The sequence below is a fragment of the Amborella trichopoda genome, chromosome 1 (assembly GCF_054954075.1).
Source record: "Amborella trichopoda isolate Santa Cruz 75 chromosome 1, AtrichopodaSantaCruz75HAP2 v2.0, whole genome shotgun sequence".
In the NCBI taxonomy this organism is placed as follows: domain Eukaryota; kingdom Viridiplantae; phylum Streptophyta; class Magnoliopsida; order Amborellales; family Amborellaceae; genus Amborella; species Amborella trichopoda.
The window spans coordinates 48,510,753-48,536,595 of record NC_142336.1 but is presented as its reverse complement, the minus strand read 5'-3'; the positions used below and the strand labels follow the sequence as shown (position 1 = coordinate 48,536,595).

General features: G+C 35.5%; 1 protein-coding gene across 2 annotated transcripts; it reads right to left on the bottom strand.

Annotated features, from left to right (window-relative positions):
• Nucleotides 1–1,840: 1,840 nt before the first annotated feature.
• LOC18442369 (dynamin-related protein 5A) lies at nucleotides 1,841–23,730 on the bottom strand. Of its 2 annotated transcripts, none has more exons than XM_088869796.1 (16): nucleotides 23,428–23,730; nucleotides 22,181–22,244; nucleotides 21,800–21,904; nucleotides 18,868–18,969; nucleotides 17,117–17,167; nucleotides 16,944–17,005; nucleotides 13,333–13,423; nucleotides 13,097–13,161; nucleotides 12,177–12,371; nucleotides 11,865–11,984; nucleotides 10,637–10,707; nucleotides 10,311–10,536; nucleotides 9,228–9,278; nucleotides 8,486–8,714; nucleotides 7,698–7,837; nucleotides 1,841–2,127 (listed from the first exon to the last, which is right to left on the bottom strand). In XM_088869796.1, the coding sequence occupies exons 1-16, from the start codon at nucleotides 23,554–23,556 to the stop codon at nucleotides 2,101–2,103; spliced, it is 1,728 nt and encodes a 575-aa protein (XP_088725922.1). In that variant the 5' UTR covers nucleotides 23,557–23,730; the 3' UTR covers nucleotides 1,841–2,100. The 2 variants fall into 2 exon arrangements, with proteins under 2 accessions (XP_088725922.1, XP_088725913.1); XM_088869787.1 differs by lacking the exon at nucleotides 1,841–2,127 and adding an exon at nucleotides 6,525–6,928.
• Between the last annotated feature and the right edge of the window lie 2,113 nt (nucleotides 23,731–25,843).

The window sequence follows — 25,843 nt, the reverse complement described above, 5'->3', positions numbered from 1 at the left end:
ACTCCCAGCGGTTGGATGTTAAATTAGATCGGTTTTGGTGTTACTAAGTTTGAGAGTTTTTTTTTTTTTTTTTACTCACTTTGGGGCTAGTTAATGATATTCTTACTATTGCCCAATTTGAAATATGATAGAGAATGAGTAATTGTGACTTCTTTGTACAGAAAGTAAATGTTCTTTTTATATACTTTTCACATATGAAATATGATAAAAAAGAGTAATTGTGATTTTCTTGTAACGAAAATAAATGTTCTTTTTTATATACTTTCCACAAGTTATATATATGGAGATAAAACATAAAATTACATGCAAAATTAGCATGTGATAAATGTGAATAAGCAAAAAAAAAAAAAAAGTGGAAAGTCTTGTGTCTACATCATGCGGATTGACGGGCATCCTTCCATCGGTTTGAATTGAATTAGGCCACATCTAATAGTCAAAAAGTAAATTTAGTTTTTATAAAAACTATACGAGTAATTTATCTAAAATTTAGGCTTTATATTCATTTTTATATAACATACCAAATAAAAATAGTAAAATAGTATTTTGAACAAAAAATAATCCACAATACCCTAAAAATATTTATGGGTGTTTGACTAAAGTTTCTATTTAAAATATTTTTATTTAGTGCATCATATAAAAGTAAATTTTACTTCTCAAATTTCAAATAAATATAGTTTTAAATGAAATAAAAATAAGAAGCAAATTTATTATTTAGCCATTTGGTGAGACTAGGTTCAATTGAACAATCAAAGGGCGCTTGTGTGCGCCTCAAGTGTATACATAATGTAGATGCCATGGCACCTCAAACAAAAATACTAATGAAGAAATAGTAAAATAAAATAGAAAGCATATTTTTTTAAGGGTGCGGTTTGTATAGAGCCTGGGCCCTAAACAATCAAATTAAAGCCTACTTTCAAATAGTGTCGAGAAATGTGGTTTCAACACTGAAAATCTTTGTGATTGCCTTAATATATATTTTCATCTTTGGTGTAGATTGATAGATCTATAAAAACTTGAAAATTGATGCTTAAAAAATGTATTATAAAATACATTATTTCCAAAACTTGAAATCATTTTTTTTCTCATGTCCATGCATCATGATATGGAGATGATAAATTTGAAGATATTTGGGCATCAAAACAATCTCGTTTAAGGTTCTATATAAATTTTTTCCTTTTTTTTAAAAAAAAAAAAAAAAGTATATGATGCGTCAGAGCTTGCACTTGTGCTTGTGCAGGCTTAAACACATATATCGAGAACGAGGAACCGTCACCAGCAGCCACGGTGCCCCTTTCTCACCTAAACGCTTGCTCCGCCTGTTTCTCTCCGATTCCTCCACCCACCATAAAACTCACCGACTCCAGTCTATCTTTCTCTATCCACCTCTCTCTCAAATCCAACTGTTCTCGCTCTCTCTCTCCTCTAAGAAAAAAGAATGTGAAGAATGATGCTATAGGAAGCAGTATAAGGTCATGGTTATTCAACGCTAACCAGCATTAAGTCACGGTGCGTCAACTCTAACCAGCATTTTTATTGCATCTTTAATGGAGCTCCTATCGATTTCTACTGGTTCAACTCTAACCAGCATTTTTATTGCATCTTCAATGGAGCTCCTATCGATTTCTACTGGGTCAACGCTAACCAGCATTTTTATTGCATCTTCAATGGAGCTCCTATCGATGGTAGATGTAGAGAGAGAGGTCCAAATGGTAAAATATTGTGTTTCAGGGAATGATCCCATCATACACATATCAACAACTAGTTCTCAGCTCAGCTCTCTCTCAAATACCCACAAACACATCAACAAAAAGAATGCGAAGGAAATTTTGACACGCAGAAAGCATAAAACCAAATTTCTATTGTTGATAATCATCAAGTCAAGCATTATGGACTGCTACAAATTAAGAAGCAAGCAAAACACAAGATGTCTTTAACAATTTTTTGGATTGACATATGACATTGTCTTGATCAGTTTCTTCGAAAAAAGACCCCGTCTTGCTCAGCAGTAAATTTCTGAATTCATAGTAACCCATCCTTCTTGGACCTCTACGGTGTCTTTCTCAGCAATAGAATTCATAGCAACCCATCCTTCTTGGACCTCTACTCTAAGGCACTTGGAGAACCAACCTACGAAAATTCCGAGCAACAACCGATACTTTGTCATTCAAAATCAAGTAAGTTGCAATTGATAGTGCCTCTTTTTGGAACGAAGGAACTTTTTTGATGAAGAAGCTCAGAAAATCCACAACACACACAAAAAAAAAAAAAATCACGAGATCCACAACCTACTCGTTATAACCCATTTTTTAGAATACACATTACAAATATCATGACTAGGTTTATAAAGAAAAATAGCCCAAAATACATGTCTTGCTCATGTACATTCATACTGAGAGAAGGTACATCTCTCTCTAAAATCTGTGGCTCTACCGAAGACGAAGGCACCTTGCTTGTTTGCCTTTCACAGATTACTAACTCATTGAAACTAAAGAAAGAAATCATAATATTAAGAGAAAGATAGAAAATACATTTGCCCTCGTTTTTAGAAAGAGAGAGATTTACCTTTTTTTTTGCCCCGGTTTTTAGAAAGAGAGAGATTAACCTTTTTTTTTTGCCCCGGTTTGTAGAGAGAGAAAGATATTTATCCTGTCTTGGTAGAGAGAGAACTCTAGCTGGCCATTTTTATGAGAGAAAACTGCTCGTGTAGAGAGAGAGAATTTTTTAATAGACTAGGACAAAGTTCTTGTGGGTCACCACCAGTTACTTGCTTGGAAGTAGGTTAACGGTTGAATCCTCGTATTTTTCTTGAGATTAGAATCAAGATCCGATGGTGATCCTTTGGGGTCTATGTCATTGGGTGTGGCATGAGAGAAAACTGCTCGTATAGAGAGAGAAAATTTTTTAATAGACAGGGACAAAGTTATTGTGGGTCACCATTTACTTGCTTGGAAGTAGGTTAACCGTTGAATCCCTTATCTTTTTTGGGACTAGAATTAAGATTTGATGGTGATCCTTTGGGGTCCCATGTTATTGGGTGTGACAAGGTCTAATAAGATCATTACTCATATATATATATATATATATAAAATAACAGAATAAAAATAGTATAAAGATAGCAGAGATTAAAGAAATATCTAAGACTCCAAAAAACGCAAACCTCTATCTCGGTTACTTGGTCTTTCCCTTATCCCCAACATTTCAAACTTAATGTTGATGGGGCTTTTTTCCAAAACCCGGGTATGGTAGGTGGTTGTGGGTCATCAGGATGGTGATAGTGTCTTTATTGTTTCTTGGTCGACCCCCTTTGGAATTGGATCAAACACATGCGGAGTTTTTTGTTTTGAAGGTGGGCGTTGATCTGACCATTAAACTTGACTGATTTCCACTCCAAATTGAAAGCGATTCATCATTGCTGGTAAATGCTATTCAAGGGCGTTGTAGAGCTCCATAGATACTCCACACAATAGCATCCAATTGTCAGCACAAATATTCAGATCATAGGTGGACCATTTATCACATCTATTGTGAAGCCAACATGATAGCAGTTGCACTTGCTAAGAAAGGAATCTCTCTTTCTGATGCTATAGTTTTAGTGTTCTAGACTGCTGCTGGATTATATTTCTATGCCTTTATTTTCATGATTTGACATAATTGCCCTACAATAAAGGCTGTTAAAATGTGATATGTATTTTTTCCATTTTTAGTTAATGAAAAATGGGAGGGACTTCTCCCCCCCACCGATTGAAAAAACCCATTATTTTTAGGATAAAAAAATAGTCCTATGTTGTTTCTGTTTTACCCTCAAATGTTTTTTCTTGTCCTTTGGCAATTTTTATTTCTATTTTGCCACATCTAAATGTCCAATTTCCAAACCGAAGTCCTGGAGTGGAAGAACAATTCAAACATTTGATCTCCATCCCTACTAGCCCTAGGCCTAGTAGGGATGGGCTGGGCCAGGGCTGGGTGGGAAGGGCTAAATGGGAAAATATGAAAAATTAATTCAATATGTAAAGAACAAAGGGCCAGCGTAGGACAAACCAGGCTGGCCGTGTCTTGGCCCTTGCCCAGGCCTGGGGCTAGAGTGGCCTCACCCTTGGACCACATTTTGTGGCATGGGCCCTAGTCTTTTATGGTCCGACCGACCAGGCCACGCCGGGCCCCCCAAACAATTACCACACCTAGAAAGGATAAATTACACGCGGACTGGTTATGTTTACCAAAATTACATTTTGTTCTCAAAATTTGGTAGTTTGACACAAAGGCTCCTTTTTTGTTTACTACAATTTTTATTTTTTATTTTTATGATATGTGGCATAGTCTGATGATCCAAAAATCGAACTGACTCATTTTTAGAATTATCGGATATTAGAAATATTGGATCATCCTATACTTAGAATATTTTTTTTAAATATACCAGTCATATATTTCCATCATACTGCATTTTGAAAATACATCACACTAAATGCGAACCTAGAATTGAGTACACCAAATAATTTATCGTAAAACATCCTTACATATAGTAAACAATTTTGGGATTTGTTCTCTAGAACCCGACGAACAACCTCGTAGGGAAAAAAAAAATTTAAATCTAACTCTCTATATGCCTAAGAAAATGGCATCCCAAAATTGAACCGAAACGATCCAATTTTTTGACGGAATAATCTAGATGTTTTTGAACTCAAAATTGAGATTTTTTTTTTTAAAATAATCATCTAATTATAATAAGATGGATCCTATAATTTTAATAAATAAAAAATCTTCCAAGTTTCTGTTTTGCCCGAGGGAGTACATGTACAATATGCTCCCAAGGCAGCATGGTATACACGCCAAAAAAAGAATGGTTTAAGCTTCTTGTTTCCGGATTGAACCCCGACTCGAGTAACACATCCCAACCATATATTTTTGGCATGAGATGGGTACAGAGGTGCTGGAAAATTGTACGAAATTCAGCTAATAGTATAGTTTACAAACTCTAAAAATCTAAAATAACGTTAAACCCAGCCCGATTGCACTTGAGAAGCATGACTTAAGTCGGTTCTGGGCTGGTCAACTTAATGGATAGTGTTTAGGTGTACTCAGGCCTTTGTAGGGAGTTCACCTTTGAAAATCTATTTCAGTGATCGATTGTCGATCACTGAACCCATGTATTTCATCTTCATCACAATCATGAAATGGAAACAAAAAAAAAAGAAAAAGAATCTTGAGCCTTGAAGTTCGTCTAACTTGTATTTTTATGAGCAAATCACTACAATTCTTCAAAGATCATCAGATCTGCATTGTTTTGAAGCTCCAAATTCATGAATCTGAAGCAGAAATGCATTTGCAACGATTTTAGGATGTAGTTTTGGTCCTCGGGGCCTTAAAACACTTGAGAAACTAAAGTATGCCCATGTACAGATCATTCCCCAAAACGTTTTCCCTACTTAATAATATGATTCTGGATATTTGAGAGAGAGAATAGGAAGGTATAGATTTGATTTCCATCTCTGGTTCAACTACAATTTCTCCATGTTGTGTTTGATACCCAATTGGGTTGGAGAGATTAAAAGGGAAGATAGTGAACATAAGAAGGAATGGATGGAAAGGACTGAGATTTGACACATGACAGGGCTATAGAGAGAGATTAATGGAAGAATGAGCTTTTGAGCTAGAGGATGAGAGAGAACAGAATAACCGCTAGAGAGATATTAATGGAAGAATGGCCATTTTTCCAACTGCACACTTAAGATATCCAAAAATGTTGCAAATCTTGTAGATCTATAAAATCTTGAAATGGACAACACAAATAATTTATTTAAACCCATGATTATGGATATTAAAGATATGAGACTTGTGATCTCTAAGAATATAGTCTTCAATAAAACAAAATGAAAAACCAAAATTCATGCAGCCAACCTCAATTAATTAAAAAGAAACAAAAATGATGATGATGATCATGGTGATTAAAATGGATTTGCAGAGTTTCAAGCCCCACAGACTGGTTTTGAGTTACAGCTACATGCAACCATAGCCATGCCAAAAACCTCCCCACAAAAGTACCTAGTTTACAATCATCCTTAGTCGTTAGATATGAAATCAAACTACCCTAGGGGTGTTACATTGACAAAGCTCAAAGTCTGCAGAAAATTTCTCAATGTTTGTCGCACCCGAAGTGGTCAAATTTCACGATAAACCTCAAAGTTAAAATTCACATAGCAAGGGGCGATTCTTATCCAAAAAGGTCATTGTTCAACAAAAAAAACAAATAAATAAATAAATAAATAACCCATCGCCAATTCAAACAACCATTTTCAAACAAGTATACAATGATAAACTATTTGGCACCTATCCCGAATTTTGTTGACGGCTGCCACAGATGAAGTAATCTTCTTTTAAAGCAAAGAGGATAGATGGCTAATTTCTTAAATATCCAAACTTCCAATTTCAAGTAAAAGAAAGGAGAGGTTAGAAATTTCTTGGAATTAGGATGACCCAATAAATCAAATGGCATGACATGCAAACAAATGTTGATCATTACCAGTACATTTTGACGATTCTCCCTTAGATATAATAAAACTCCTTCATTTAAATGAAGGTTCAAGTTTTATCGCATTATATATATTTATATTCCACAAAAAAGAAAAATACATGCAAAGAGTTTAAGAATCGTGTGCCAGAAGACTGCCATCAACTGAAACCACCTTCAACGGGCAAAGACTAAATTTAGGGGGGAGGGGCAATACAGGCTACAACAATCCTCTCCCCCTCACATGAATAAAAGAATTCTCTCTCTCTCTCTCTCTCTCTCTCTCTCTCTCTCTCACTTAGCCCATGCAACACCGTCAATCTCTGCTTGGGCATTCTTGTACAACTCAAGCCGCTTTGAAAGCGCAGATCGGCGCTCCATGACTGCTGGATCCTCATCTAATAAGGATCCTAGCTGCTTTTGCTGCAAGATAATAAATGTGTATCATGTACTTTGTCTATGAAACCAAGTATGGAGCATGAAAACCAATAACATAAGACTAATGCTGAGCCAAAGTCCCATCTTTTAGGGGGATTCAATCTACGCTAAAAACTATCAGGGCTGTAAACCATAATTAGGCAGCAGCAATAGGTCACCATCTGATTCCAGTGGATATTCAAACCAAATATCCCCATACTTGGGAAAGTTTCTAAGCCAAACATATAATCAAAACCTGATTATTTCATTTCTTCTCACAAAGTGATGAGTACAGATGAGAAGAAGGTTGAGGTCATGGTAGTAGCACCACCTAAGCTTCAGCTACCGGTCTAGGTTTCCATTCCCGCTGACACATTCAAAAACTACCATCTATTTCTAAAACAGGGAGGGGCCTGTATTCCCCACTGATCTACCCCCACAAGATAGTAAATAAATAAATAAAATAAAATGAATGAAGTGATGAGTAAATATCAAATGAACTACAAAAGAATAGTAATTTCTTCACTTTGCTATCTTACTGACTTGATGATTTCTTTCATAATGAAATTCAGCAGGCAAATCTTACCTTTTCAAAAAAACTACAGGTCAATCTTGTCTATTGTGGGACCCAGTTGGGATAGTTTTGTAATTTCACTAAAATGTCACAATTATGTAACACATTGATTGTTTTCCCTTTTCTTTTGAAAAATTGACCCATGAGGAGGAAATTCATGATCACAACCAACATCATAACCGAGAAAAAAGAAATGCTCACCTCTTTTTTACCTAGCTCGGTGAAGAAATGGTCAAGCAATGAGCGCTTTGCCTCCCGTACTTGACAATAAACAATAGACTTTGGAATGGAATTTCTCAAGCTTGCACAAACCATATTCACATATGACAGAACAGTTGTTCCTATTCAAGAAAAGAGGGGACAAAAAAAGAAAATGATGAAAATCATAGAGATACGACATTTCTGTTTTACCTGACTAGTATATGATATTTCCTTCTTAGATGGATAATCCATGCAAATTATGTAGAAAACATAAATAAATACTACAAAACCACCACAGATTAATCTTGAAACGAATTAAGGCAAAGAATAGAGAGTATTTCAGTAACTATATCCAGCTGTAGTGAGATGAGAAATGGGATCTCGAGTTAAGCCAAGCCTAAATGCATGGAGTTCGAGCATTCCAACAAACTAGGTCTGAGGCCATTTCGCATGCTAAACAAATAGATGGGATGGGCTAGCCCTGTAGGAAATGCATTTCCTTAACACATTATGCCTATGTAAACTAATATTTTCAGAGTAAGTTAAAGGTGTTAAAAAAAGCTCTACAAAGAGGAGAGTAAATAACTGAGTGCGGCAAACACGTCTTGACCACTTGGCTTCTACCTTCCATTAGCATGCACACAGAAACCTTGGCTGAGGATTTATTGAGATTGATGAAAATTATCTAAGCCCTCTACTGGGTTATCAGACATTTTTCATAGAAGTGCATTCTGAAACCAGACCACCCTAATTCAATACATCTAGAGCAAGAGGTAAAGCATCCTTACCTATTTTTCGGATGTAGGAATCATTATATCTGTCAAAAACTGAGTGTGTTGGGTTCCCACCCTTCTCAATATCCTGTGGTAGCTTGCGAAAGAAATCAACAGTCAAATAACTAGACTCCATGTCCACTAGCTTCAGGGTTGCTTTTCGACTCTCTTCTCTTAGTCTATCCAATGCATCAAAAGCAGCATTCCCAACCTCAACCCGAAGTGTAGGATACTGCTTGAGCTCCTGATAGAAAAATCCAAACATATAGAAATAAGATCAAAAGAAATGAAGCAATAACACTACAAAGATAATACTGGGTTTATATCTACTAGCAAATTAAGATTATGAAATCATATAAAAGATAATTGGTTTTAAAAAAAAGGCAACCGAACATGGAAAGTATCCAAAGTATTAAAATATACATCACATATTTGAGTTTATACAACCAACTTCCTCTTTCCAGTTTTTCACGGTTCTCATGACATGATCTTTTAAAGAACATGATAAATTTTCAACAATAACGCCTATATGTTAAAAATATTTAGTAGAACAAGAACAGAGAGTTCAGTAGCAGTATTTAGTTGTCTATAACACTGTTCCAAAAGAATAAGATAGTATGTTTCATATTTTGAGAGAGATGTGGCAGCAACTTTGCAAGATTAACATATTAGAACTTTGCCGCATCAATAGAACCCTCTAAAGATTAACTGACAAAATACCCTAAGAAATTAATGGATTATGACAAATTGGACATACCATAGTCTCACTGACCGCCTTGTGAACCAGCTCTTTTAATATAGCATGAACCTGAAATCATGAACAATAGAAAGTCCATAGCCTCCACAATGCAATAGGGGATCGTATACTATGAGACCATTTATCTTTCTTACAAGGAAGTCATAAATTGCTCCTAGCCATTAGATGTTAAATTGGATGGCCTGGGGTGTGTCACCGTCATGAAATTCAAGAAATTGTTCTTGATACTTTGAGTCTAGTCAATGACACTTTTACAACCATTCAATTTGAAATATAACGGACATGAGTGATTATGACATTCTTGTACCAAAAGTAAATGGTCTCTTTGTATACATTTCCATGCAGTAATTGCGATATAGATAAAGGAATGATAAGCAGCTTCCACTAACTACCAAGTAATACAAGATTAGCAAAAGTGGATGATTTAATACACCTCCCAGGCTCGACCAATACGTCGGAGCACACCATTAATGGTATTACAATATGTAATAACCAGGACCACAATAGGCACATTATTCCCATGTCAAAAATGTACAATAAGAGAAATATCAGGTGCACATATAGCCCTCAGACCTCTAGAAGTTCACAGTACTCAAACACCATTCCAAATTTCTCAAGTCTCAACCAAGTTACCAAATTATCTTTATAGAATACTCAAACATCATTCCAAATTTCTAAGTCTTAACCAAGTGACCCAATTATATTTTATTTCCATAACATATATGGATTAAACCAGTTTCTGGTTTCAATACAGCTTCCCAACACATGCTGAAACTCAACTCCAATGGAAACAACCTGATTTGATACTCTACTACTTTTACAAAATGCACAACTATTATAGAAGAGTTATCCTTCTTTTAATATCAATAAAAGAGTCATCTTCCCAAGTCAAACTAAAACCAAAGCGCCCCATAAAAAGAAAAAACTCAAAAACATTAGTATACAGGAATTTAGGCACACTCCTCAAAATAGAGCATATGTGCTTACTATATAGCATGTAGAATATGTTCAAAAGATAAAGAAACAAAAAAGGACAGATTTTAATTAAATACATTCTCTCGTTCGGATTTTAAAAACACATACCGCATCAACGGCTGCCTCCGCAGGGCCTCTTATGGTTGTCAAAGAAGACTCAATTAGCCGACGATATCCTTGCTCAGGCGCTATCAGATGAGGCTGGTACCCATCAGCTTCTGTAATAAGTTTTCTTACATTCTCCATGGAGAGATGTTTGTCAAACTGCAATCTTTTTAGGGCAGCTGGAAGTTGATTATCAAAAACATTGTAGATCTTATCACCGCCAGGTCGACTGTAGAAAAATGAAGGTCCAACATCAGCAAATCAGATTAAAAACATGAAACTGCGCTCTTAAAAAGGAGATATTTTTCCAGAAAGTCATGATCACATACACTCCATCAAGATGTTCCTTATATATTTGATCGAAAACGCGACAAATCTCCATAATCATATATAGCTTTCCCTGCAGAAAAGACAGAAAACAAAGATCCTGACTCATTCAAGCATCAAATAGCAATAAACAAGTAATACTACCCTGGATGGGAGAAAGTGATAACAGCATTTCTAGATAATGAACCACCACCATGAGAAAACGGATCTGAGCCAATGTCATATATTAAGTAAAAGTAAATATGCAGCAAGATCGTAGTGTGCTTGAAAAGATAGAATCTATCCAATAAAGCAGGTGACCTGGGAAAATATGAAACCCCCTAGTAATAGCCTGTATGTGCTCATGGCAAATTTTGTCCCTTTTTCTGTGGCAAGTTCTGTATCTTGAAATACATTTGTTCTTGTAATCGAAATTTGTATCTGAGCATTGAACTGAAAAGGTCACAGGTTTCGTCTCTTGGTTTAATCACTGCCGGTGGTCAGATTGGTAACCTCATTTTATTGCCACAAACATGGAATTCAAAACACAGAAGATTTCTCCAATATAGTATATATCAAAAAGCAAATAGAAAATTAGATAAATCAGAGAAATAAAGTAGCTGGAGCACCGTAAAACAGTAAACGAAGAAAGGGCATAATTCATTGAGACATGACCGTAGCACCATCAGATTTGAGGGAAATAGGCTCAAAAAAAGAAACTTATACAACAAAATCAGAGCTTAATCTTAGGTGAATATAGGTTTTTTTTTTTTTTTTTTGACAATTAATATGAACATGTGCAAACAATTATCTTAAGTCTGACTCAGCTAGGGTCTTGAGAGGCCCCCAAGCCAATTCAAAACGAATCAACTCTCATCCAAGCCTCAGTGAGGCTCAAGTCTATTGATAAAATACCTGAAACAGGCTTCCCTAGCGATTCTCATGTTAAAACATGAGACTTTCCAGGTTGCTGAGTTACTTCACCTTGGGCTAGTCCCAAAACGACAAATCAAAATGAGTTTTAAGATGTTCTGGACAAATGAATATGAAAATTAAATATATTTAGAAAATTTAGCCACAAGGACTCCTGTATCATTTAGCCACATATCCATATGGGCTCAGTATTAAAACCACATCAGCAGGCCCCCATCTCGCTACCTACATGAGCTTCTTGATATGAAAACGGCAAAGGCTTGATACAATTCCAAGAACTGATAGAGAGCAAATTGAATAATAAAATAAATTATTTACCCCTGCATCTGCAGCAACAGGCTTTCCAAGACGACTTAGTTCTGCTTCCAGTTCAGCTATGCTTTTGCTGATAAGAGACTGGAGGCCCGGTATCCGGGATTTGATTACAGTCTCTAAATGCTGCAAAAACAGACATGAAACCAGATGCATCAATACAAATCACACAAACATATAAACTTGCAGCAACAATTATTAAAAGACTTGAGGTTATACTCGGACAAGCTTTGACCAACACAGACACATCAATCCAACTAGTTAAATCCCAAAGACAAACCATTATAGAATTGCATCTAGTAACAGTTAACAGCAAACCTTTGAAAGAATCTTTCCTAGATGTTCAGAACCCATCCTGTGAGCTAGATGTTTGTACTCGGGACTATTTGCAAAATACTCCCGCTCTCTACGGCGTGCAGCAATCATGTCGACACTCTTGTTAATGTCAGCTTGAGAGCGATTGACCACACCAACCCACGGAAACTGCAAACGATATGCTTTTCCTTCCAAAATCTAAAAGAATAAGAAATAGGAGTAAAGATATAGAAGTTTCATTCGCCCATATATGTACATAAAGACATAGAAACACACATATAAATGCATTCATGCACAGAGTCACAAAACGTTTTTCAAAAGGGTATCCATGGCGCATAAAGAACTTGGGCATGAAGGACTAGCAGTCCAATTATTGTCTTCTGGTTATTCATTAAATTGTCAAAAAACAAAAAAAAGGAATTGCAGATATAGACTGCACTGGATATTTCGTTATTCCATCCACAAGTAAAAGGTCAATCAATGGTAGAAGGTGGGAAATCAAGAATACGACTAAAATCAGTATTGCAAAAATCAGCAATAAAGATAAACAACTAAAACATCCATGTAGTTGGCAAACAAAAGCAGAAATTATCAGCTTTGCAAAATAAATAAAAGGCAAAAACGAAAAGCTATAAAAAAAAATATCGAAGTCTAGCAACAAAAATAAAAATCCAAAAAAAAATAGAAATGAAAATGCTCCTGCATTCGTATTTATTGTTGATGAGAATGCCATCTTCTATGTATTAAGTCATTAGCAACCGAGCTCAGGCTAGACTAGTGCATCAAATTTTCTAATCCTAAATTGTATTAAATTCTTAAAGCATCAAGAATAAGGCACATTGATTGCATTCATGTACAAGGGACGTCAAGAATAAGGAGACATTAATTGTGATTCATTCGGAGAGAAGGATAAGCCCACGCACATCAACTGCATCAGTACCCTTGTCCATCAGATCTATCTTTGTCAATACTCCAAATGTCCTCTCCCCTAAAAATCACAAAATAAAAGGCAATTATAGTAACAGTAGATTATATAACTTCAGGAAGTGACGGTACGTCACTGATTCCAATATCACTAGCCATTGCATGAACATAACACAAACGGCATCAGTTCACGCCAAACAAGATAATCCCAATTACAGAATTGTAGAACAGTTACCTTTGGGATCTACTTCACGTGATATCCTGATTGCATCAGAAGTAGCAAGATCCTGATTGGCAGGAGATATGGCAAGAATGATGCAGTTTGGCTGAAAGGTAAACAAGCGCATTCAAATGGACAAGTAGTTTCCCTTAAATATTTGTATTACCACCATGACAAAATATTACCACAAATTTCAAGTTTCAATAAAGACAAAAAAGCCCATATACAATCATATATATGTCCAAACCCTTGAAGCTACTTCACAGGTGTACAAGAGAAATCACAAAAAGAGATTCAGCAAAGCCATGAAAACCAATTGAAGTACAAAACACATCAAGAACCAATTCACGAGTGATATATACATGTCAATCACTGGAACTTTATTAGCCTCTATCAACCATATCTCTTCTAAAGCTCAGTTGCCATCAATCTTCAAATTCCAAACTCATTTTCATGAACCTCAGTAATGAACATCATGGAGTAGAAAGAATAGATCTGGAGACGCTCCTAACAGATCAATCCTCAACGATTTCAGAATTCAGAGAATCATAAACATTGGAGCAGTAAATCATGAAGTTCAGGATAGTCAAGGGTTTACACATTTCTTTATGCATTCATTTCGTAAAAGGGCAGATTTATAAATTCGCCGATTTTACTTTGCTGTATTTAAACTGAGCATCAGTCACTCAGACCTGACACAAATGTCTGAGAACACAAATTTTTTTTTTTTTTTTGAGAATGGTCTTCGAACACATGTTAATAGCAATAGTGATTATTATGCCAAGACCTATATTTATTGTCAAACAACAATGTTGCATGGGCACAGGTACTAAAGTGAATGCCAAATATGAGTACAAGGTGTCCCATTCCTCATGTCATTAAGAACAAAATTCAGAGACATGGCTATATTTTAAAGAGACAGCACAAACCAACATTTTTTTACTAAAATCCCATCCCATAACAAGTGGCCAAAAAAAATCAATTATGCCTTAATTGGCTGAATCATACAGATTTTTAAAGTTCATGTTTCTACCCAATTAAAAGAAGATCAAAGTCCGTAACAATGATGCAGTCGATTGTCACTTTGTCCGTGAACAGGAATAAGAATCCCGAAAAATTTGTGTCGTTACCAATGTTACATGAACATCGACGGTTGTCAGTGTCTTAAGTATCTATTACATCTGTCTAAAAAGCCAAGACAACAAGATAAGCCCATACATTTATTTTATATAATTAAATATTATATTATATTATATTATATAGTATTCCATTAATTAAATATTATGTTATACTATATAGTATTCCATTTTATAGTATTCGTTAAACGATTGGAGAGTTGCTAGAATATTTTTAATGCAAGGTGATGAGAGTTTGAATCCCACTATGAGCATATCTTTTTACAACTCCTAAAATATTATTAAGGGTATCTAATTTAATCATCTCTTTCTTACAACTCAACAACTAATGGTAATGTGATAGCACGATATGGTATTCCATTTTATAGTATTTGTTAAACGATTGGAGAGTTGCTAGAATATTTTTAATGCAAGGTGATGAGAGTTTGAACCCCACTATGAGCATATCCTTTTACAACTCCTAAAATATTATTAAGGGTATTTAATTTAATCATCTCTTTCTTACAACTCAACAACTAATGGTAATATGATAGCATGTGCCAATGTGGAACACTTGAAGAAGGGTTCCATTTCCACCATGAGCATGGTATACCACTTTATTGCTAAAGAATAGTAAAAGGAGACATAGGAAAAAACATTCAATCTATAGAAAATGGAACCATGGACTTGCCAAAAGAAAAAAGTAAGTGCCTATCAGTGTTTCAAAACGCGGACCGCCCAGCGCATGGGGGGCCGCCTAGGAGGTCAAGGGGGCGGCGCCAAAAATAGGCGGAAAACCCTAGGCGTCCGCCTAGCCTAGGCACCCAAGACCCCGCCTAGGCGGCCGCCTAAATCTGCCTAGGCGACTGCCCAAGGCTTGCGCCCACCCAAAGGCGGAAATGTGGCTCCTTGAGAGTATTTTTGGGTCATTTTTTTTAATACTAAAAGGGCAAAATTTTGGATTTTAGGCTCATTTGAAACCTAAAACCCATTAAAGGCTATTTTAGAGAGAGAAAATCCCAAAAAAAAAAATTCTACTGGGCTGCCAAGGTTCTGAGCGCCCGCCTAGGCGCTGGGCGGCCTGGATCCCCCCAACCGCCTAGTTGTCGCCTAGCGCTTTTTGAAACACTGGTGCCTACCATGTGGAGATCTAATATTGTATGTCAAAAATTGCAAGAGGTTTTATTTTAAAGTATCGACAACATCCTGGAAAATGATGACATCAGCCGACATGTACATTCACGTTTCGGGCCCATTTCTCTAAGTGTCGACATGTCTTTAAGTGTAAACCAGTGTTGATATGCGATACCACCCTATATATAGAGTATCGAGATAACACTGGTCGTTACACCAAGAAAACCCAATCCATGTAATATATATAGTCCAGCAATAAAACTTGATGACAAGCTATCAGAGACAGGAGTTTCTCTTCAAACCAAGGATTTCTTAAGATTCAGAGCAACTTGTAGAAAAATGCGTTGATCACAACAATCAACTCAAATACATAATTGAGAAGATTGCAAAAAAGTGATTTAGGCTTGGCGAGGTCATAAGCCAAGAAAACAATTGTAAAAAACAACAGGATCTGTAAATTTTTCCCTAAGAGAACATGAATCAGAATAATTGAAGCCGGTTCTTATAAATTCCCTCAACATATATCTAGTATTCATGGCTGTCACAATTATGGAGATGCTTTCTTCGAACTTTGGGCATTTTCACCTAGCATTTGTGATATATAACTTTTCAAATCTCAAACATGTAGGCGTCTTGGTAAAACTTTCACTGTGGACTGAAGGCAAACAAGTTACAAACTGGATTTTGGGTCATTAGATTGATAATTATTCTCAGTAAGAAAAAGGTCAAAGGTAAAGTGTGTAACATCTTAAATTAATCTTACAGAAAAGGTTGATAACACAGTATAAAAAGCATATTAATACATTTCAATCAGATCCAGGCAGAAAAGATTGCCTGTTCTCTCCTTGTAATGGTCTAATGAAGGACTAGAGTGTAGACACTTGCCAATCAATATCCTTCCATCTACAAAATCCTCTAATTAGAAGTAAGCATCTTCCACATCTTTCAAGATTCCTAAACATTAGGTTCTTTAGTAGATCCTTTCATGATCCATGACTCCCTGGAATTCCAGTCTTGAACTCAAGAACAAATTACTTGATCGGCATAGTTACTGATCGGATTCAAATGGCATGCAACTCACACAGAGATCAAAAGAAAGCTTTGATTCGTAGATAATGCCACAGACAGCGAAAAGGGATTCCTAAGTGTTTAAGAATTCCAAATGAAATGGAAATCCTCCTAGGTCGCAAGAAAGCACTAGAACACCAGAACACAAGAAATCCAAAGATCACATGTTAGTGCAGATACAGTACCAGAATGGTTCGCCTCCAAGGAAGCCCATGTGTGACCATAACACAATAAAGAAAAAAATTCTCAAGTGAACAAGAAATGAACAATGTAATGGACAATGAGTCCCCCAAGTTTCATACACATTACCTTCTCAATAAAGGAACGAACCATATGCTCAATGTCAGCCACGACACTATCAGGTTGACCCTCTAAAACGAAGAAGTAAACTAATCAGAACTGCAAGAAATTGTTAAAAAAGATACAGAAAAAGGCGGAAAACCACATATAAAACAAAAGATTAGCCAGCAGCAAGCACTTACCAACAGCCACCTTTGTAAGCCCCGGAAGATCAATCAGCGTCAAGTTGACAACTGTGAAAAACAAATTGATCAGAAGACAAGAAACTAACCAATAAAAAACAAGGCCAAAAATCTAAGCATGCTTACTGACATTTCTTAAATGCAGCTAATTGTTGGAAACAATCACATATAACTAGCAGAACTTGAAGAAAATAACTATGTTCTCTGCACCATCAGAGAGTATTTGTTGGCCAAAAGATTGTGACTAATGGCATGTTGGATTCTTTTGCAATTTCCAATGTAATTATATCCTGCAGCTTTAGATACTGAAAAGTGAAATCCATCCATAATATCCATTTGAAATCTTAAAGTTCTTTGTATTATTATGCAACTACCATGAGTATCATATTATTTTCGTTATGTGATATTCTCTTAGAAAAACATCTACCAGATATGCAAATCAGGACTTGCATATGCAGGGCAGATTGCCCATACCAAATTGCTGCCCAAGTCCAACTTGAGAATCGATCACTAAAGCATGACAAGTGAACAAGATAGACAAAGCCTCTTAACAATTATTATTAAAATCAGAAAGACCTGTCAACCGGTTGAAAGAATGCAAAATACCGAAATCACATGAGTATTATTCTATTTTCACTTTGTAACATTTTCTCAGGACAACATAAATTGGATATGCAAATCAGGACTTGCATATGCAGGGAAGTTTGCCTATGTCCAACTTGAGAAACCATAGGTAAAGCACAACAAGAAAACACCACCTAGGATGCTTTTTACATATTCTCAAAATCAGATAGACCTGTCAACTGTTGAAAGAAAGCAAGCCCAATCATAAATTAACCATACCTGAGCCTATCAGGATACTTGGGAACCAAATAACCACTTTTATGGCACATTATGAATAATTCATGCACATGCAAGTACAGAAACACAAGTGCACGAACATGCATGTATGAGCATCGCCAACAGCTTTCAAATAGGACTCTTCAATTCTTTTTTTTCTCTGATAAGTGACTCTTCAATATGATGTTTGAATCCTTGCCTCAAACTGAGCGGTGTTTCTAAACACTAGAAATAACCAAGAAACAAAAAATCCGTGTTCTTAACATATACTTAATACTTGAGGATGCATAAACTATATCGAATTTTCAGGAAACAAAAGGTTTAATGGAAATTTGGGAATATACATTTTACATTGAGATTTAGATTTGCTTGCTTTCTTCTTTATTTTCATTCAAATAAGAAAATTCACATTGTTGCTCATTGATCCATGGAGGAAAGAACTATTTAAAAAATGCTAATTTTAACCACAAGTATGTGGCATATGGCTCCTGAATCTGGAACGATTTCAGTGTCCCCAAAAAGTAAATAAACAAATCAGTCAACTCAGCAATTAGAACAGACAGATAGATGAGCAGGTTCAGATGATAGCCCCATCAAACTTCAAGAACATTACAATCCACACTATCAAAACAAATTCCTCTTGAAATTAAGAATGTTGCAGCCATATTCCTGCCAACCACGAGCTGTGAGCGAGAGCAAGAGAGAGAGAGCAAGAGATGGCATGCTCATTTACAATAAGAACTATAGCATTGTTTTTAAGAGTCATCACTAACAAAATGAAGACTGGTGACAAAAACAAGGCGCCAACCTTTACATGTACCCAAGACGTGCAAAGGAAAAAGAAACACTAATAATAATTATAATTTACTTACTGAGAAAAAGAACAAAGCCAATCCATAATCGCATATTACCATTAGGAGAATAGATACTAAGGTGAATCGGTACAGTTGACACTTGTTTAGTACGACCTGTCACCCGATCAGTCTCATCTGAAATCTCCTTTCTCACAAGGGCTGCAAAAATGGAGCCAACATTTTCTTTATGCATTAGAAAAGAAAAAAGTTATTCAAATAGAATAGAGGATGCAGAAACTTAACTGTCCCCACTATAACTAGAAAAAACAAAAAACATATGTTGAAGGGGCAAGCATTACTAGGAAGATACTCAAATGGAGCATAAACAAAGAAGAGCAAACAAAGAAGAGCATAAATGTCATTTACAGGGTTGTAATGAGGAAAGAATAAACCAATAACTTGAAAAGTAAAGAATCCAATTCCAAAATGTTTGTAGCCAAAGATTGGCTAATATAATGAAAGTTCCTCCAAAATCCTCAAGCAGCCCTATCTATAGCAGTCATTAACTATAGAATGATCCTTACTCCAAAACAACAACTATGATGACGATATCTTAAAAGTTTAAACATGTTTAATACAGCTAAACATTAACTGCCATTAGTTATGGCTAAATATATAGACATCATACCAATTAGACTTTGGATAAATAATTGCAATGTCAAGAAAACTACTCCTTAACTTGGACCCCCCAAAGACCTTACAATCCTTTGGTGGCAAAAGGAATCCCAATATGATACATCCTATGTCTAAGGATTTTCAGAGGACTAAATGCCCTCAAAATTATAACAAGGCAGTGAACAATGAATATCGGGTAGAAGTAATTTGACTCTCAATAAAGTGATTGATAGAGGAGAGGGTATTAGACAAAATAATAAAGAAGAGGATAATTATTTGCAACCATGAATTTGCCAACTGCACCCACTTAGATGTGTGGGGATGCTAGCCAGCATGTGCTTTGCTTATTCCTACAAAAACATTGGTGGGAACAGTGAAAACATGAGTACAAATAGTAAGATAGGGATATCTTTCCAAGTATATTATAAAGCCAAATGATTTACATCAGTAACATTCAACACTAAAAAACCTATAAATATCATCTATAATACTTACTCAGCTACAAATCCATACAGGATAAAACTTAGACATGAAAAGCCATTAAAATTGATGCATATCATCTACCCATTTATCATGCACATATTAATAGGACAAAGCAACTCAAAGCTCAAGAAGAATATTTAAAAGAATTGTGGACATTAGAAGAATAATGCAGTTGTCTCGACAAGTTTGGAACTAGGTACTAAATGAATTATGCACAAAATTAAGTACCAAAATAATAAAGGCATCCATATAGCTCTAAACTCCTTCATACAGGGATTTTGACCCAAAACTGTACCCTCGCATCTGAATGAGAGGCCCCTAACCCTAAAAGCCAAAGAACAGCTGCCATAAGCTTGTCATCTAGCCATTATCTAACTATTTTATATTTTGCTAACATAAATAAATTTCCAAAACAATGTGATCTACAAAAGAGTTAAGAGGCATGAGGCTTTCAAGGGTAATAATTGGCACTTAACTTACGTAACTAGTTTCTAAGAAGAATTTTACCCAACAAGAAGTTAAAAAAAAAACCTCCATAAAAGCCATTTTCCTTTCCTTTTTCTCTTAAGCTAGAGGCACAAGCCTTATGTTGCACACCATGGTTTTAAAATGAGGCCACATCGCCGCATATGTTGCCGCAAAATGCGTTATGCGCTGGCAACTGCATCGTATTGGGCCGCATACGCGCTTTGATGGGATGCGCCGCATCCCACATAGCTCACATAGGGTGCATATGCGGCCAGCGAGTGATGTGAAAAAAAAATAAATAAAAGGCTCTCGAGAAGGGGTATTTTTTACTTTTTAAGCCACGAAAAAGGAGGGAAAGGGTTTGGGGGGGGGGCGCTACTAAACCCTCGAAATTACCAAAAACAGCCACATCTGTGGCCTTTACTTCATCAAATCGATCAAAAAACAAAAGTGGCAGAAATTTATTTTTTTGAAGTTCTTAGATTTTCATCTTGGTTGATCTTTGGTTGTTGATTTGTTTCTTTTGGGTGCTGATTTGAAAAAGTTTTAGCGAAATTTTGACAACAAATCGAGGGTTTCAAGGGCCGATAAGAAAATCGATATTTGCTTCAAGTAATCGCCTTAAATATTGTAGAAAGAGTTTTAATTATAAGTTAGTTCCCGAAAATAAAAAAGTAAAAGTTATAACCATAAAATTAAAGCGGGGTACTCGGCATATGGTAGGAACAACTAGGGTTAGAAAGGACAGAAAGGGAAAGCTCAAAATTAATACGTGGGAGATGTTGTACCCATTTCCTTATGGTTGTTGAATGTTTTATGAAACTAGCTTCAAGTTTCTAGTTTCTACTTTGTAATATATTATATGATCTATCAGGGGATAGTGGATATAGAATCTCCAAAAGCTGATACTTTTGGAGGCAATGAAGAAGCTCTATGTTCAAAAGGCACCCGTATCTGAACCTCAACACCGCATTGCCCCCCCAACAACGCATCGGGCCACATCCCACATATTAAAAACACTTTAATGCACCATAATATTCAGGCCGAAATTGGCACCATACACATCAATGATGCATTTTGAGATGCTCAAGATACACCTCAACTGTAGCAAAACACGAGAAGTGACTCAAGTTGCCTTTGATTACTATGGCAAGTGCATACATAGAAATGTCAAAAATATTGACCTAAACTTGAGATCGCGTGTCACTTACAACGATAAAATATGATATTTTATAGATGAAAAATCAATAAGATATCTTTAATCACATTACATAAACCCTAGTGCACCAACCGCAATATCTATCCTTACATCAACCAAAATGCAGCTCACTTCTCTGTACTTATTAATATAAGGTCATCGACTATTTCAATGTTAGTCCATCAATTGCACATGTATACACTTGTTTCAAAAAGAAACACTCACCAAAATCTGTGAATCTCTTTCTAGGAAGGTGAAGAAATTCTGCATATTCCCTACCCTCATCAATCTTATGAAGTTGCAATACAAGAGGTCGTCTAGTAACGATACCTGCAATAATGTTTCAATAATATTTAACAAAATCCAAATATATAATGAATAAACCCCAAATATTTCATTTTTTTTAAAAAAAAGAAACTTTTGATCAAGTACTTTAAACAAGACCCCCACATGCAGCAAAAAAATGGATGTCTATGTATGTACAAAATGTAAACACAGATATAGATATTTGAAGAGAGAAATGCACATGTATGTGTTTACATGTATTTTTATGTATGTATGTGCATGTGTGTGCATATAAGGGTGGAAAAGTTGAGATGGCATTACCAGATCCACGAGGTAAAAAGTCTTTTCCAACAATACTCTCCAAAACTGAGGACTTTCCAGAGCTCTGTAAATCATTATCGACAAATGTATGTAATGCTTATCAAACAAAACCATTTTTTTCTTCATATTATCAAAGCAAAACTAAAATAGTATATTTTTTTCAAATCTTAAAACACAAATGAAAATGCACATAAATTTCATATATTGTTCGCAAGGAATAAGAACTGGACCTTTTGACCAGAATATAGTATAAATTCAATAACAAAGATACTGTCACTTGAGCTCACTATATTTTAAGGAATATCACACGTCCCAAGATCATTAACCTCCATGCTTCTCATTGTCTCAGCAAGAATGTTGTTCAGAAATATTATTTATGTCATTCGGTAAACCAAACAAATAATCATTTATCGAAGAATTGAGTATCAAAGAACACATCCTTAGGAGAAACAGAGCCAACAGCACCAACATACCATAAGTTCAATATATTCATACGCAATTTTAGAACTAGAATAAGCATTTACTCAATCAAATTACAATAATGAGTTTCTATGAAATAGTTTTCAATTGGAACACAAAACTGAATTGCTATATCTTTTGATTCAATATAGAAATGCTCACTCGGAAAATAAAAACACGAGTTGAATTAAAGGTTGCCAGTAATTCAAGCAAATAAATTGTATCATATTGTCAATGCCGAAAAGAAGAGGAATAAAGAAAGGGTAAGAACTGCAAGGAAACTCCAAAGTTTTACAGAAAACAAGGACAACTCAGGGCCGGGTCGATGATCAACTGAATAAGGTACTATCATAGCGATTTGACCTATAATAGGTATCAAACGCACTTATGACTGAACTAAGTTACAAACATCTCGCATCTGAGCAAGATCTGTGGATATGATGAACAGAGATTAAATCCACTAGACAGCAATTAAATCCACCAGAATTTACAGACAATTAATCAAGAAAACATGAGTACATTCCAAAGGCATTGAAGATCAAACACAAGATAGAATATCCTTATTTCATGACAGATCAAACTTCATGCGAATTGAAAAGGTGAAATCAGATTATCATGCACAAAATAAAACGAAAAAGGGATAGATCTGATTGAAAGAGGGAACAACAGATCATAAACTACAACAATTAAATGAAAAATAAAAAAGGAAACAACAGTAGAAGGAAAAGCCTAAGACACTTCCATGCTATATTATATATATACACAGAGAGAGAAAGAGAGAAGCTAACCTGACCACCAACAACAGCAATGGCGGGCAAAGAGTCCCAAAGAGTAGGCAGTGCACTCTCTTCTCCATGGTCACCCAGAGCAGTGCACGCCCTCTGCAACTTATTAACCAGGGATATCAAATTCTCCATTGCTCCTCCCTGTCCAACTTCAATTTCACAGCCAAATGCGTCAGATCTCGTACTAAAGCTTCCAAATTTTCGTCCAAGAGACCAGATTTCGGTTAAATGGAGGTGAGATCACCCCGGAGGCCAAGAATTGGGAGCTGTAGAAGAAGAGCAGAGCTCAGAGGACATTTGGGTGCCGTCCTGTGGAGAAAACCTGCATGTTTAAATACAGAGGGCAATTACAAAATTAGAGTCAAATGTAGATTGTAATTACAAAATCTCCGGATTTGTCGTCTTCTTTTTTTTTTTTTCAGGATCCCTAATCCAGATCAGATTGGATCATCAATTCGAGAAAATACCAACAAATAAAAATAAAATAAAATGAAAAAAAGTTATTGGGGTTTTTAAACATTTGGACTACACCCAAAAAAGTTTGAAAAAAAAGAAGAAGTTGTTGGGGGATCCAACATGTTCCCAAGCTGACCTCCCCGATTCCTGGTCTGGATAACAATTTAAAATCCAAAAACAAGAATGGGCATGCGCCCAAAAATGTCGAAAGTATCCTTAGTGATTTTGGTATTGGTAAGATGAAGATCCGATCATAAATACTCTTCTTCTTTTTTGACATGCGCACGTAACTTTATTAATCAAAGAACTACACGATTATAAAATGAAAGGAGAAATGAATCACAAAGTATTAAAAGAGAGTGTCATGCTCCTTTTATAGAGTTTTTGGGTAGAATTATTTGATTGACGGAGAGAATATGTTTAATCTAGTTTTTATGTGAAGGCTTCATACACATTGACATGCAAATGTTGATATTTAAGGCTGATCAATCATGATTAAAGCACAGCCAAGTTGGACGCATCCCTTGCTATTGCTTTAACTTCAAAAAAAAATTAAAAATTAAAAAAATAAGAAATCTTTTTATAATAAGTTTTTAGTGTTTTCTATTGTTTCAAAAAAAAAGATTAGAGAAGTATTTTGATCATAAATACTTATTTTTACTATTTTTCATCTTTTTGTATTATTTTTAAAATACCCGTAAGTACAACTTGATTTTTTTAAAAATTCATTTTTCCAGTACTTTTTTAATCTCGGAGGTATTTTGTTTAATTATACTTTCTCATATTTTTAAAATCTTTTGAGATTTTTTTTATAGTTTATTTGACCTTTTCAACATGTTTTGGACCGGCCCGATTAGAGCGGGTTACCTAGACTGATTCTAGGCTACTCAGACCCTGCCCATGGCCCGGTTATGAGGCCAGTTCGTGCAATCGACTGGTTACTACAACAGATATACATTGGAGATAAACCAAGTTATGGCTAAACCGAGGGTTACGAAGGTTGATGCATGGCGGACGTATCTCTAGTGGGAGTTTACATGAGGTATTTTATTTTGTTTACCTTTGGCATGCATTTCGCATACTAAACATTTTGTTGTGCTCATATGGGCGCATTTATTTGAACGGAATGTAGTCTCCCTCCAAAATTAATACACATGCATTTAGGATATGAAACACATTTTGAGAATGTATATATGTTTTAGAATTTAGGAAAATTTATTAAAGGAATACTATACCGTAAGACTATTTATATTCGGTAGATGGAGGTAACAATTAATCTTGAACATTCCAAGTGAAATTCGGTAGATATTTTTATTATGTTGACCATGTTCAAAGTGGAAAATAAGTTTTTTAAACTTTGTGACATACCCAAGCTATCATATTTCACATTTAATGGCTATAGGTAATTGAAACTTGCTTGCACCGAAAGTAATTAGTCTCGTAATATACAACCCCTTTATCTAAAGGGTGAGGTTTGTGTAAGGTGTCAACCTTGTACTATTGAAGCAAGGTACACCTCAAAACCAGTGATCAAAAGATCGGGATTGGTCACCGGCTGATCCCGAGTTGACCCTATTCCAAAGGTTATGTACTTGAAATTTTCATATAGTGCATTAATCGATCGATTTACTATACTAAGGGGAATGGTTTGTATAAGGCTGGGACCCTAAACAATCAAAGTAAGGTGCACCTTCAAATAGTGTCTAAAGACATTGTCTCAATACTATAAATATTTTGTGATGGCCTGAAAATTTATTTTTATAACTAATTATAAAATTTAAAACTTGAAACATAGTGTAGATCGAGCAGATCTTTGAACACTTGAAACTTAACGGGCCAAAAAATGCATTACATGGTGCACTATAGCTGATACAAGAAATCCAGTTTTTCTCATGTTTATATATATTGAGGTCAAGATGATTGATTTAGAGATTTTCGAGGTATGCCTTATTTGATTGTTTAG